General features: G+C 34.1%; 1 protein-coding gene across 1 annotated transcript; it reads left to right on the top strand.

Annotated features, from left to right (window-relative positions):
* Positions 1-3394: 3394 nt before the first annotated feature.
* Positions 3395-4100, top strand: LOC148166866 (uncharacterized). The gene is made up of 2 exons (XM_088048414.1): positions 3395-3486; positions 3536-4100. The coding sequence occupies exons 1-2, from the start codon at positions 3477-3479 to the stop codon at positions 3925-3927; spliced, it is 402 nt and encodes a 133-aa protein (XP_087904540.1). The 5' UTR covers positions 3395-3476; the 3' UTR covers positions 3928-4100.
* Positions 4101-12176: the final 8076 nt, after the last annotated feature.

Raw genomic sequence — 12176 nt, 5'->3', positions numbered from 1 at the left:
AGATAAAACATCTTTGAAATGCGGGTACGATGAAATTCTTTCAGGGTGATTATTTGTTGGATATAAAGCCGAAACAATTGCCCAAAGTATGCAATATGAGTCAGAATTTTGAACATTGATGACTGCTCGTTTGTTTTGAATAAAATTTGGCATTTTAACAAAAGTGGAATAACCAAATTTGATGGGATCATATTGGTTAATATTAACTTTTAAACCTAATATTTCCAATAATGCCCATCCGGTATCTTTTTCAGCAAATTCTTCAAGTTTATTTATAATTTTGTTAACAACATTTGTTTGATACCATTTTTTTAAATTAGTTGATTTGTCAATTAATTCGTTTTTTGTTGGAAACGATTTCATATCAATGTCATCATTTTGCGGCTTAATAAAATTTGCTGAAAATATGACATTTACTTTTAAAAGATGTTTTGTTAATTCTTTTTTAACTCTTATAGAGAAACATTTAAAACACTTATTTAAAAAAATTAAAGCATCTTTACATCCATGATTTGATATAAACCCTGTCTGAATTCTGCTGTTAAAAGATGAATCAACATCTTCCCATGAAATAGCACAATCTTTTATATTAGATGGCGTTGGTAAACCTTTTCCACGTTTAACATTAAACTGCTTTTTCATGTGTTTCAATTTAAAACGATAACATTTGAGATGAGCTAAACTTGCTTCTAAAGAACTTGGTTGTTCTAATGGATTGTTTTGAAAGATTTTGTTTAAGATTGCTTTTTTAACTATTCTGATTGTGGTGTTAATATGAGTTATCATACGTTGAGTCTCATCCACATTGTTAACTTTACTAATGTACTGTCGTATAAGTCGTAATGATCGCTTGCACAGAGAAGTCACAGTTTCCATGTTTTTAGATGTTTTTATAGCACCATACATTCACATACAAGCACAAAAACACAGTTTTGTCAAAGCAAAATTCTTGCATCTATAAGTACTAGAGAAATCAACAAGTTTCAACTTGTAAACCAAGGACACTAGCAATTTGAGACATGTCAGTTGTTGATTGTCAGCAAATTGTTCATATTTCAAATAGTGCTGAATTCGAAATTTTTAATTGCGCTTGCGTATGAATGAAAGAATATTTATATAAATCTACAAAATGTAGTCTTAAAATCAGATTGTTTGTAATTTATAACTTCATCTTTTAAAAGAAAATGTCTGCAATGATTAAAGAATTAAACGATAATTTGAGAGTTGACGAATTTGTAAGTTTGCGCTCACTGCAACTACATAAATCATATAAAGTGTTGAATTTTAGTTTTGCTGATACGTGCTATGGCGAAAAGGTGTGTGTAAAGTGTCCTGGCTTCAAAACGATTCTTCCTCATCGTTTTACAAATAGATTGAAGAAAAACAACAATTTTGCAACTTTAAACGAAGAAATTAAACTTGGAAAAGAAATATTTTTGATCAGCAGAGGAACGGTGTATTTATCCACGGACATAGAATTTGTAGAAAAAGACAATTATGCCCAAATTCCTAAACAAGAAGTTTTATGACCATAAGAAGACGCTTGCTATAAAAAGTTATCAGATAAAAATTGAACGACATATTCAATCTTTGATTCATTTAAAACAACAAATTGAATTGTTTCAACTACAAAGAAAAATGTATCGATTACAATTAATTGAAAATGTTATTTCAAAATAATAAAATAAAATATGGTATATATCAATCAAAATTTTTTCTGTTATCCTTGTTTTATTTTATGATGGTTTTAATTAGTAAAAATTTGAAAAAAAGACAAAACTGGAAGAATAAAAATAAATTTGGAACAATAAAAATCAAATGAATTTCAATCTTACAAAATTGAATAGAATAAGTTTAATTAAATGAAATATTCAACGCAGTAAATAGTAGATTTTTTTTGTTTATATATAATTTATTAGCTTTAATGAAATAACTGGAATGTAAATAAATTACCAACCAATATTAGTACAAACATGTTGGTTAAATTTGTGGTCTAGTCTATTCAAATGTTTTTAATAAAAAATAAAATAAAACAATAAAACATATTATAATTATTTATTAGAGTAGCTTATAATTGTTTCGAAATATGGTTGATCACGTCTTTACATGTATCAATTTGATTATTTAGGTTTATTGCCTCGTTTGTCAGTTTTCTTCTTTTTTCTTGTATAACGAGAAGAAACTTATCTTCTTTTTTCTTCAGTTCCTGGAGGGCCCTCTCTATACCCTCCAGATGGTAAAGGTGCTTTTGCTTCTCTGCTATCAAATGTTTGCGACAACCTCGCAGGGTGGATGTTGTAGAGTTTTCTTCTTCTTCATCTTCCGTGAAGTCCTGTGATGAACAAGGTGACTCCTCGTTCAACACTTGTTCTTCCAGCAAACGTAAATTTTTTCCCCTGGATGGCGTTGGTTTTGGCGATTTTTTCGAATTTAATTTCCTCATCGGAGGTGTACTTGTCCCGCCGTCTTTAAAAAACTATCCAGAGACTCACAACCCTGAAAATTGAACGAAAAGAATTAAAAATTTTAAATAACCGAAAGTAAGATTGTTAGAGAATTATTTATAATACTCACAGAGAGCAATTCTCCATCTTCTACCTGGAGAACTTCTAAATCCACTCCACCTGCTTCCTGAAAGCCAAATAAATCATGTTATTTGTAATGTACTAAAAATTGTAAAATTGATTTACCTGCAGCAAAACATTTTGCAGGACTTTTATTGTTTGTTTTTCTTCTTCTTCTTCTTCTTCGGCGCTACTTTTGACCAAAATCTAAAAAAAATAGTATTTAAAATAAAATTTATATACAGATAGAATAAATGAAAATATATATTAATAATTTTACTTACAGCAGGCGATTTTTTGAGGCTAAGGTTGAACTTCTTTGCGGGAGTCTTCATCTTGTCAACTTTGTCAACTGAATGATTTGCAATACAGAAAAGTTCATTTTTATAATAAAGAAAATTGTTGATTTTGCAAAAGTGCCCCACTATAGATACGTATGCAGGAGGTGGAAAGTTCATTGATCATTCGGAAAAATCTGCTGAGCTTGCACATTTTGAAGGACAAGTCAATGCTCGAGAGAATTAGACATATATCAGCTTATTACATCAATCTTAAAGACAGGTCATTGTCGCAGGAACTTGGCAATGCATTTTGTAAGTGCAAGCTTGCATTTTTCATGACCGGGGTCATTGAAACAAGAAGCGTGCATAGGTTTGGGACATACATCTCCAATAAGACATTTAAAAGTCTAAGTTCGAGCTGGTGTGGGAAAGCTGTAACCAATGAAACGCAATGTCACAATAGCAACATCAGCAACGGTAAGTGTACTAAGTAGGGATTGGTTGAAAAATAGTGTGTGGAGATAAACAAGGCGTAAAACGTATTTTGTCAAGTAGGCGGTGATAAATGACTTTAATATAAATCAAATTGTAACACTTTAGAGCAACAGAAATCAAGAAATCTTGAAGCAACATGAGCGACGGTAAGACATTGTTCTTCTGTTTTTAATTATATACAATAATTTTTTTCAGAATTAGTGCAATGCCCGTTCGTTAAAGACCATTGGGTCAAGCCAACGAAAATGGCGATCCACAAGTTCAAGTGCAGTCGCCGATTCCAACCTGGACTAACTGAATGGGCGCAACCACCCACATCAGCATCTTACCAACCCCAGCAGAATTCTGCAAGCAGTGGGGAAGTAGGAACATCAGCAGCAGCAGCAGCAGCAGCAGCAGCAGCAGCACCTTTAAATAACATTAAAAAAGAAGAATTGTGGGATGATGATGATGATGCTGATGATTATCTGGGATATCGGCCAGTGTTAAACAGGGACATTATAAGAGAGGTCCCACCTTGTCTATCAAGGAGGGAGCGAAAAGAATTCCGCAGACAGGAGAGGTTGCGGATGAGTGCATATTCGTGATATCCCGTAAGTAAAGACTTTTGGAGTAAAACAAAAAGATTAATTTTAATGCACTTACAGGGATGATCGAAAAATGGTGCAGTCACACCCCTCCCCCCGGATTACTATATAATTTAACTTTGTAGCAAACACAATAAAAATTATTGAATATATATTTAGTTTTTTTTAAATAGGGGTAGTTTTTCGAGATAAAGCAAATTTTTGAAAATTTACGTAAAAAAAATATACTTTTTTTACATTTAAACAGGGGTAGTAGAAAAAAATTATCTAAAAAAAATTTTTTTTTTTTTTTTTTTTTAAGTTTTCAAAATTTTCTGAATTTTTGGGAATGGATAAAGAAAAGAGTTTTGAGTACAATACCGTATAAATATATATAAAATATGAATCCAAAAAAAAAAAAAAAAAAAAAGAGTGTCAGGTTCGGAATCTGAACAAACCGACTAGCGCATTTCATTAACGATTGACAACGATGAATTGTGCCAGTTTTTGGTCGGGCGGAAATGGACTTTACCCCACAAAAATGCTAATCTTAAACGCATTATTTTCTATGTGATTGTATGGTCGCTATATTGAGAAAGATTTTCTCTTTATTTTGATCGTTTTCAATCACACAAAATCGCAACCCTTATGTGTACCAATTGCATTTTTTGACAAACCAGTCGCAAAAAAAAACTTTTAACATTACGGCGTTTTTTAGAAACGTCCACTAATCATGCACACAAAATTTCAGATTTCTACCTTCAACAATAATTTAGGGGTAGTTTTTTTAAAATTGTCATGCTGCATATCAAATAACGCAGAATTAAATGTGCATTAAGAAAATATATAACATGTCATAGTTTTTTCAATTCGCTTGGATTTTATTCAAGATTTAACAAAATTTTTTTCGATTTTTGGGGTGGTCGAATAAAATCAAAATTTTGTTTCAACATTTCGATGGTACTTTTCGAGGCGCATCTTTTTTGTCATAGATTCAAATTGTGTCGGAAGTATCGTTTCCGAGATATTGCTCTTCAAACTTCAAAAATTCAAAATTTTATTTAGCTGTAACTTGACACGATATGACTAAAACCCAATTCTTTTTCTATAAATCAATTGTACTTTACAAAACGCTAATTTTTTATTAGTAGCGCAAATCTCGTCAGACTCTTCGTTTTCGAGTTATGAACAAACAGTAAATAACACATTTCATCCTGTAACTTGATACATTACAAATCAAACGTCAGTTACTTTCTATGAATCGATAGTATTTTCTAATGTGCATCTTTTTTGTTATATGTACCAATGGACCCAGAATAACCGTTTCGAAGATATTTGCAATGAAACTTCAAGCTTTCATAAAATTGGATAAATGTAATTTGAAACGATAAGTATCAAATAACATTGTACTGAAAGTTGATAAAATAAAAAATAAAATGAGATTCAACTGCAATGAGTCATCGGCGTAAAACCTATGCCGGTTTCACTCCACAAGGTCGTGGAGTGAAACCGGCACTACCTTACTACTAAGAAGAGCACGAAATCTACAAAATCATGACTTTTTACCAAGATTCAACGGCTGAATTGCAAGAAAACAGCAGAATTTTGCACGAAATCATCAAAATTCTTACAGAAAACCGCATATTTCGATGCAAAACGACGATTTCTCGCCGATTTTCGTTGTTTTCTGGCTTGAATTCGCAAAGAAGAGCACGAAATCTACAAAATCATCACTTTTTACCAAGATTCAACGGCTGAATTGCAAGAAAACAGCAGAATTCTGCACGAAATCGTCAAAATTCTTAGAGAAAACCGCATATTTCGATGCAAAACGACGATTTCTCGCTGATTTTCGTTGTTTTCTGGCTTGAATTCGCAAAGAAGAGCACGAAATCTACAAAATCATCACTTTTTACCAAGATTCAACGGCTGAATTGCAAGAAAACAGCAGAATTTTGCACGAAATCATCAAAATTCTTACAGAAAACCGCATATTTCGATGCAAAACGACGATTTCTCGCCGATTTTCGTTGTTTTCTGGCTTGAATTCGCAAAGAAGAGCACGAAATCTACAAAATCATCACTTTTTACCAAGATTCAACGGCTGAATTGCAAGAAAACAGCAGAATTCTGCACGAAATCATCAAAATTCTTAGAGAAAACCGCATATTTCGATGCAAAACGACGATTTCTCGCTGATTTTCGTTGATTTCTATCTTGAATTCGCAAAGAAGAGCACGAAATCTACAAAATCTTGACTTTTTACCAAGATTCAACGGCTGAATTGCAAGAAAACAGCAGAATTCTGCACAAAATCATCAAAATTCTTACAGAAAACCGCATATTTCGATGCAAAACGACGATTTCTCGCCGATTTGCGTTGTTTTCTGGCTTGAGTTCGCAAAGAAGAGCACGAAATCTACAAAATCATGACTTTTTACCAAGATTCAACGGCTGAATTGCAAGAAAACAGCAGAATTCTGCACGAAATCATCAAAATTCTTAGAGGAAACCGCATATTTCAATGCAAAACGACGATTTCTCGCTGATTTTCGTTGTTTTCTATCTTGAGTTCGCAAAGAAGAGCACAAAATCTACAAAATCATGACTTTTTATCAAGATTCAACAGCTGAATTGCAAGAAAACAGCAGAATTCTGCACGAAATCATCAAAATTCTTACAGAAAACCGCATATTTCGATGCAAAACGACGATTTCTCGCCTATTTTCGTTGTTTTCTATCTTGAATTCGCAAAGAAGAGCACGAAATCTACAAAATCATGACTTTTTACCAAGATTCAACGGCTGAATTGCAAGAAAACAGCAGAATTTTGCACGAAATCATCAAAATTCTTACAGAAAATCGCATATTTCGATGCAAAACGACGATTTCTCGCCGATTTTCGTTGTTTTCTGGCTTGAATTCGCAATGAAGAGCACGAAATTTACAAAATCATGACTTTTTACCAATATTCAACGGCTGAATTGCAAGAAAACAGCAAAATTTTGCACGAAATCATCAAAATTCTTACAGAAAACCGCATATTTCGATGCAAAACGACGATTTCTCGCCGATTTTCGTTGTTTTCTGGCTTGAATTCGCAAAGAAGAGCACGAAATCTACAAAATCATCACTTTTTACCAAGATTCAACGGCTGAATTGCAAGAAAACAGCAGAATTCTGCACAAAATCATCAAAATTCTTACAGAAAACCGCATATTTCGATGCAAAACGACGATTTCTCGCCGATTTTCGTTGTTTTCTGGCTTGAATTCGCAAAGAAGAGCACGAAATCTACAAAATCATGACTTTTTACCAAGATTCAACGGCTGAATTGCAAGAAAACAGCAGAATTCTGCACGAAATCATCAAAATTCTTAGAGAAAACCGCATATTTCAATGCAAAACGACGATTTCTCGCTGATTTTCGTTGTTTTCTATCTTGAGTTCGCAAAGAAGAGCACAAAATCTACAAAATCATGACTTTTTATCAAGATTCAACAGCTGAATTGCAAGAAAACAGCAGAATTCTGCACGAAATCATAAAAATTCTTACAGAAAACCGCATATTTCAATGCAAAACGACGATTTCTCGCCTATTATCGTTGTTTTCTATCTTGAATTCGCAAAGAAGAGCACGAAATCTACAAAAACATGACTTTTTACCAAGATTCAACGGCTGAATTGCAAGAAAACAGCAGAATTCTGGACGAAATCGTCAAAATTCTTAGAGAAAACTGCATGTTTCGATGCAAAACGACGATTTCTCGCTGATTTTCGTTGTTTTCTGGCATGAATTCGCAAAGAAGAGCACGAAATCTACAAAATCATGACTTTTTACCAAGATTCAACGGCTGAATTGCAAGAAAACAGCAGAATTCTGCACGAAATCATCAAAATTCTTAGAGAAAACTGCATGTTTCGATGCAAAACGACGATTTCTCGCTGATTTTCGTTGTTTTCTATCTTGAATTCGCAAAGAAGAGCACGAAATCTACAAAATCATGACTTTTTACCAAGATTCAATTGCAAGAAAACAGCAGAATTCTGGACGAAATCGTCAAAATTCTTAGAGAAAACTGCATGTTTCGATGCAAAACGACGATTTCTCGCCGATTTTCGTTGTTTTCTGGCTTGAATTCGCAAAGAAGAGCACGAAATCTACAAAATCTTGACTTTTTACCAAGATTCAACGGCTGAATTGCAAGAAAACAGCAGAATTCTGCACGAAATCATCAAAATTCTTAGAGAAAACCGCATATTTCGATGCAAAACGACGATTTCTCGCTGATTTTCGTTGTTTTCTATCTTGAATTCGCAAAGGAGAGCACGAAATCTACAAAATCATGACTTTTTACCAAGATTCAACGGCTGAATTGCAAGAAAACAGCAGAATTCTGCACAAAATCATCAAAATTCTTACAGATAACCGCATATTTCGATGCAAAACGACGATTTCTCGCCGATTTTCGTTGTTTTCAGGCTTGAATTCGCAAAGAAGAGCACGAAATCTACAAAATCATGACTTTTTACCAAGATTCAACGGCTGAATTGCAAGAAAACAGCAGAATTCTGCACGAAATCATCAAAATTCTTAGAGAAAACTGCATGTTTCGATGCAAAACGACGATTTCTCGCTGATTTTCGTTGTTTTCTATCTTGAATTCGCAAAGAAGAGCACGAAATCTACAAAATCATGACTTTTTACCAAGATTCAACGGCTGAATTGCAAGAAAACAGCAGAATTCTGGACGAAATCGTCAAAATTCTTAGAGAAAACTGCATGTTTCGATGCAAAACGACGATTTCTCGCTGATTTTTGTTGTTTTCTATCTTAAATTCGCAAAAAAAAAAACGAAATCTACAAAATCATGACTTTTTACCAAGATTCAACGGCTGAATTGCAAGAAAACAGCAGAATTTTGCACGAAATCATCAAAATTCTTACAGAATACCGCATATTTCGATGCAAAACGACGATTTCTCGCCGATTTTCGTTGTTTTCTGGCTTGAATTCGCAAAGAAGAGCACGAAATCTACAAAATCATCACTTTTTACCAAGATTCAACGGCTGAATTGCAAGAAAACAGCAGAATTCTGCACGAAATCGTCAAAATTCTTAGAGAAAACCGCATATTTCGATGCAAAACGACGATTTCTCGCTGATTTTCGTTGTTTTCTGGCTTGAATTCGCAAAGAAGAGCACGAAATCTACAAAATCATCACTTTTTACCAAGATTCAACGGCTGAATTGCAAGAAAACAGCAGAATTTTGCACGAAATCATCAAAATTCTTACAGAAAACCGCATATTTCGATGCAAAACGACGATTTCTCGCCGATTTTCGTTGTTTTCTGGCTTGAATTCGCAAAGAAGAGCACGAAATCTACAAAATCATCACTTTTTACCAAGATTCAACGGCTGAATTGCAAGAAAACAGCAGAATTCTGCACGAAATCATCAAAATTCTTAGAGAAAACCGCATATTTCGATGCAAAACGACGATTTCTCGCTGATTTTCGTTGATTTCTATCTTGAATTCGCAAAGAAGAGCACGAAATCTACAAAATCTTGACTTTTTACCAAGATTCAACGGCTGAATTGCAAGAAAACAGCAGAATTCTGCACAAAATCATCAAAATTCTTACAGAAAACCGCATATTTCGATGCAAAACGACGATTTCTCGCCGATTTGCGTTGTTTTCTGGCTTGAGTTCGCAAAGAAGAGCACGAAATCTACAAAATCATGACTTTTTACCAAGATTCAACGGCTGAATTGCAAGAAAACAGCAGAATTCTGCACGAAATCATCAAAATTCTTAGAGGAAACCGCATATTTCAATGCAAAACGACGATTTCTCGCTGATTTTCGTTGTTTTCTATCTTGAGTTCGCAAAGAAGAGCACAAAATCTACAAAATCATGACTTTTTATCAAGATTCAACAGCTGAATTGCAAGAAAACAGCAGAATTCTGCACGAAATCATCAAAATTCTTACAGAAAACCGCATATTTCGATGCAAAACGACGATTTCTCGCCTATTTTCGTTGTTTTCTATCTTGAATTCGCAAAGAAGAGCACGAAATCTACAAAATCATGACTTTTTACCAAGATTCAACGGCTGAATTGCAAGAAAACAGCAGAATTTTGCACGAAATCATCAAAATTCTTACAGAAAATCGCATATTTCGATGCAAAACGACGATTTCTCGCCGATTTTCGTTGTTTTCTGGCTTGAATTCGCAATGAAGAGCACGAAATTTACAAAATCATGACTTTTTACCAATATTCAACGGCTGAATTGCAAGAAAACAGCAAAATTTTGCACGAAATCATCAAAATTCTTACAGAAAACCGCATATTTCGATGCAAAACGACGATTTCTCGCCGATTTTCGTTGTTTTCTGGCTTGAATTCGCAAAGAAGAGCACGAAATCTACAAAATCATCACTTTTTACCAAGATTCAACGGCTGAATTGCAAGAAAACAGCAGAATTCTGCACAAAATCATCAAAATTCTTACAGAAAACCGCATATTTCGATGCAAAACGACGATTTCTCGCCGATTTTCGTTGTTTTCTGGCTTGAATTCGCAAAGAAGAGCACGAAATCTACAAAATCATGACTTTTTACCAAGATTCAACGGCTGAATTGCAAGAAAACAGCAGAATTCTGCACGAAATCATCAAAATTCTTAGAGAAAACCGCATATTTCAATGCAAAACGACGATTTCTCGCTGATTTTCGTTGTTTTCTATCTTGAGTTCGCAAAGAAGAGCACAAAATCTACAAAATCATGACTTTTTATCAAGATTCAACAGCTGAATTGCAAGAAAACAGCAGAATTCTGCACGAAATCATAAAAATTCTTACAGAAAACCGCATATTTCAATGCAAAACGACGATTTCTCGCCTATTATCGTTGTTTTCTATCTTGAATTCGCAAAGAAGAGCACGAAATCTACAAAAACATGACTTTTTACCAAGATTCAACGGCTGAATTGCAAGAAAACAGCAGAATTCTGGACGAAATCGTCAAAATTCTTAGAGAAAACTGCATGTTTCGATGCAAAACGACGATTTCTCGCTGATTTTCGTTGTTTTCTGGCATGAATTCGCAAAGAAGAGCACGAAATCTACAAAATCATGACTTTTTACCAAGATTCAACGGCTGAATTGCAAGAAAACAGCAGAATTCTGCACGAAATCATCAAAATTCTTAGAGAAAACTGCATGTTTCGATGCAAAACGACGATTTCTCGCTGATTTTCGTTGTTTTCTATCTTGAATTCGCAAAGAAGAGCACGAAATCTACAAAATCATGACTTTTTACCAAGATTCAATTGCAAGAAAACAGCAGAATTCTGGACGAAATCGTCAAAATTCTTAGAGAAAACTGCATGTTTCGATGCAAAACGACGATTTCTCGCCGATTTTCGTTGTTTTCTGGCTTGAATTCGCAAAGAAGAGCACGAAATCTACAAAATCTTGACTTTTTACCAAGATTCAACGGCTGAATTGCAAGAAAACAGCAGAATTCTGCACGAAATCATCAAAATTCTTAGAGAAAACCGCATATTTCGATGCAAAACGACGATTTCTCGCTGATTTTCGTTGTTTTCTATCTTGAATTCGCAAAGGAGAGCACGAAATCTACAAAATCATGACTTTTTACCAAGATTCAACGGCTGAATTGCAAGAAAACAGCAGAATTCTGCACAAAATCATCAAAATTCTTACAGATAACCGCATATTTCGATGCAAAACGACGATTTCTCGCCGATTTTCGTTGTTTTCAGGCTTGAATTCGCAAAGAAGAGCACGAAATCTACAAAATCATGACTTTTTACCAAGATTCAACGGCTGAATTGCAAGAAAACAGCAGAATTCTGCACGAAATCATCAAAATTCTTAGAGAAAACTGCATGTTTCGATGCAAAACGACGATTTCTCGCTGATTTTCGTTGTTTTCTATCTTGAATTCGCAAAGAAGAGCACGAAATCTACAAAATCATGACTTTTTACCAAGATTCAACGGCTGAATTGCAAGAAAACAGCAGAATTCTGGACGAAATCGTCAAAATTCTTAGAGAAAACTGCATGTTTCGATGCAAAACGACGATTTCTCGCTGATTTTTGTTGTTTTCTATCTTAAATTCGCAAAAAAAAAAACGAAATCTACAAAATCATGACTTTTTACCAAGATTCAACGGCTGAATTGCAAGAAAACAGCAGAATTTTGCACGAAATCATCAAAATTCTTACAGAAA

The sequence above is a fragment of the Gnatocerus cornutus genome, unplaced genomic scaffold, assembly GCF_029298725.1.
Source record: "Gnatocerus cornutus isolate USDA-ARS CGAHR unplaced genomic scaffold, icGnaCorn1.1 Chromosome12, whole genome shotgun sequence".
Taxonomy (NCBI): domain Eukaryota; kingdom Metazoa; phylum Arthropoda; class Insecta; order Coleoptera; family Tenebrionidae; genus Gnatocerus; species Gnatocerus cornutus.
The sequence above is the reverse complement of the archived record's forward strand: the minus strand, read 5'-3'. Positions and strand labels throughout refer to the sequence as shown.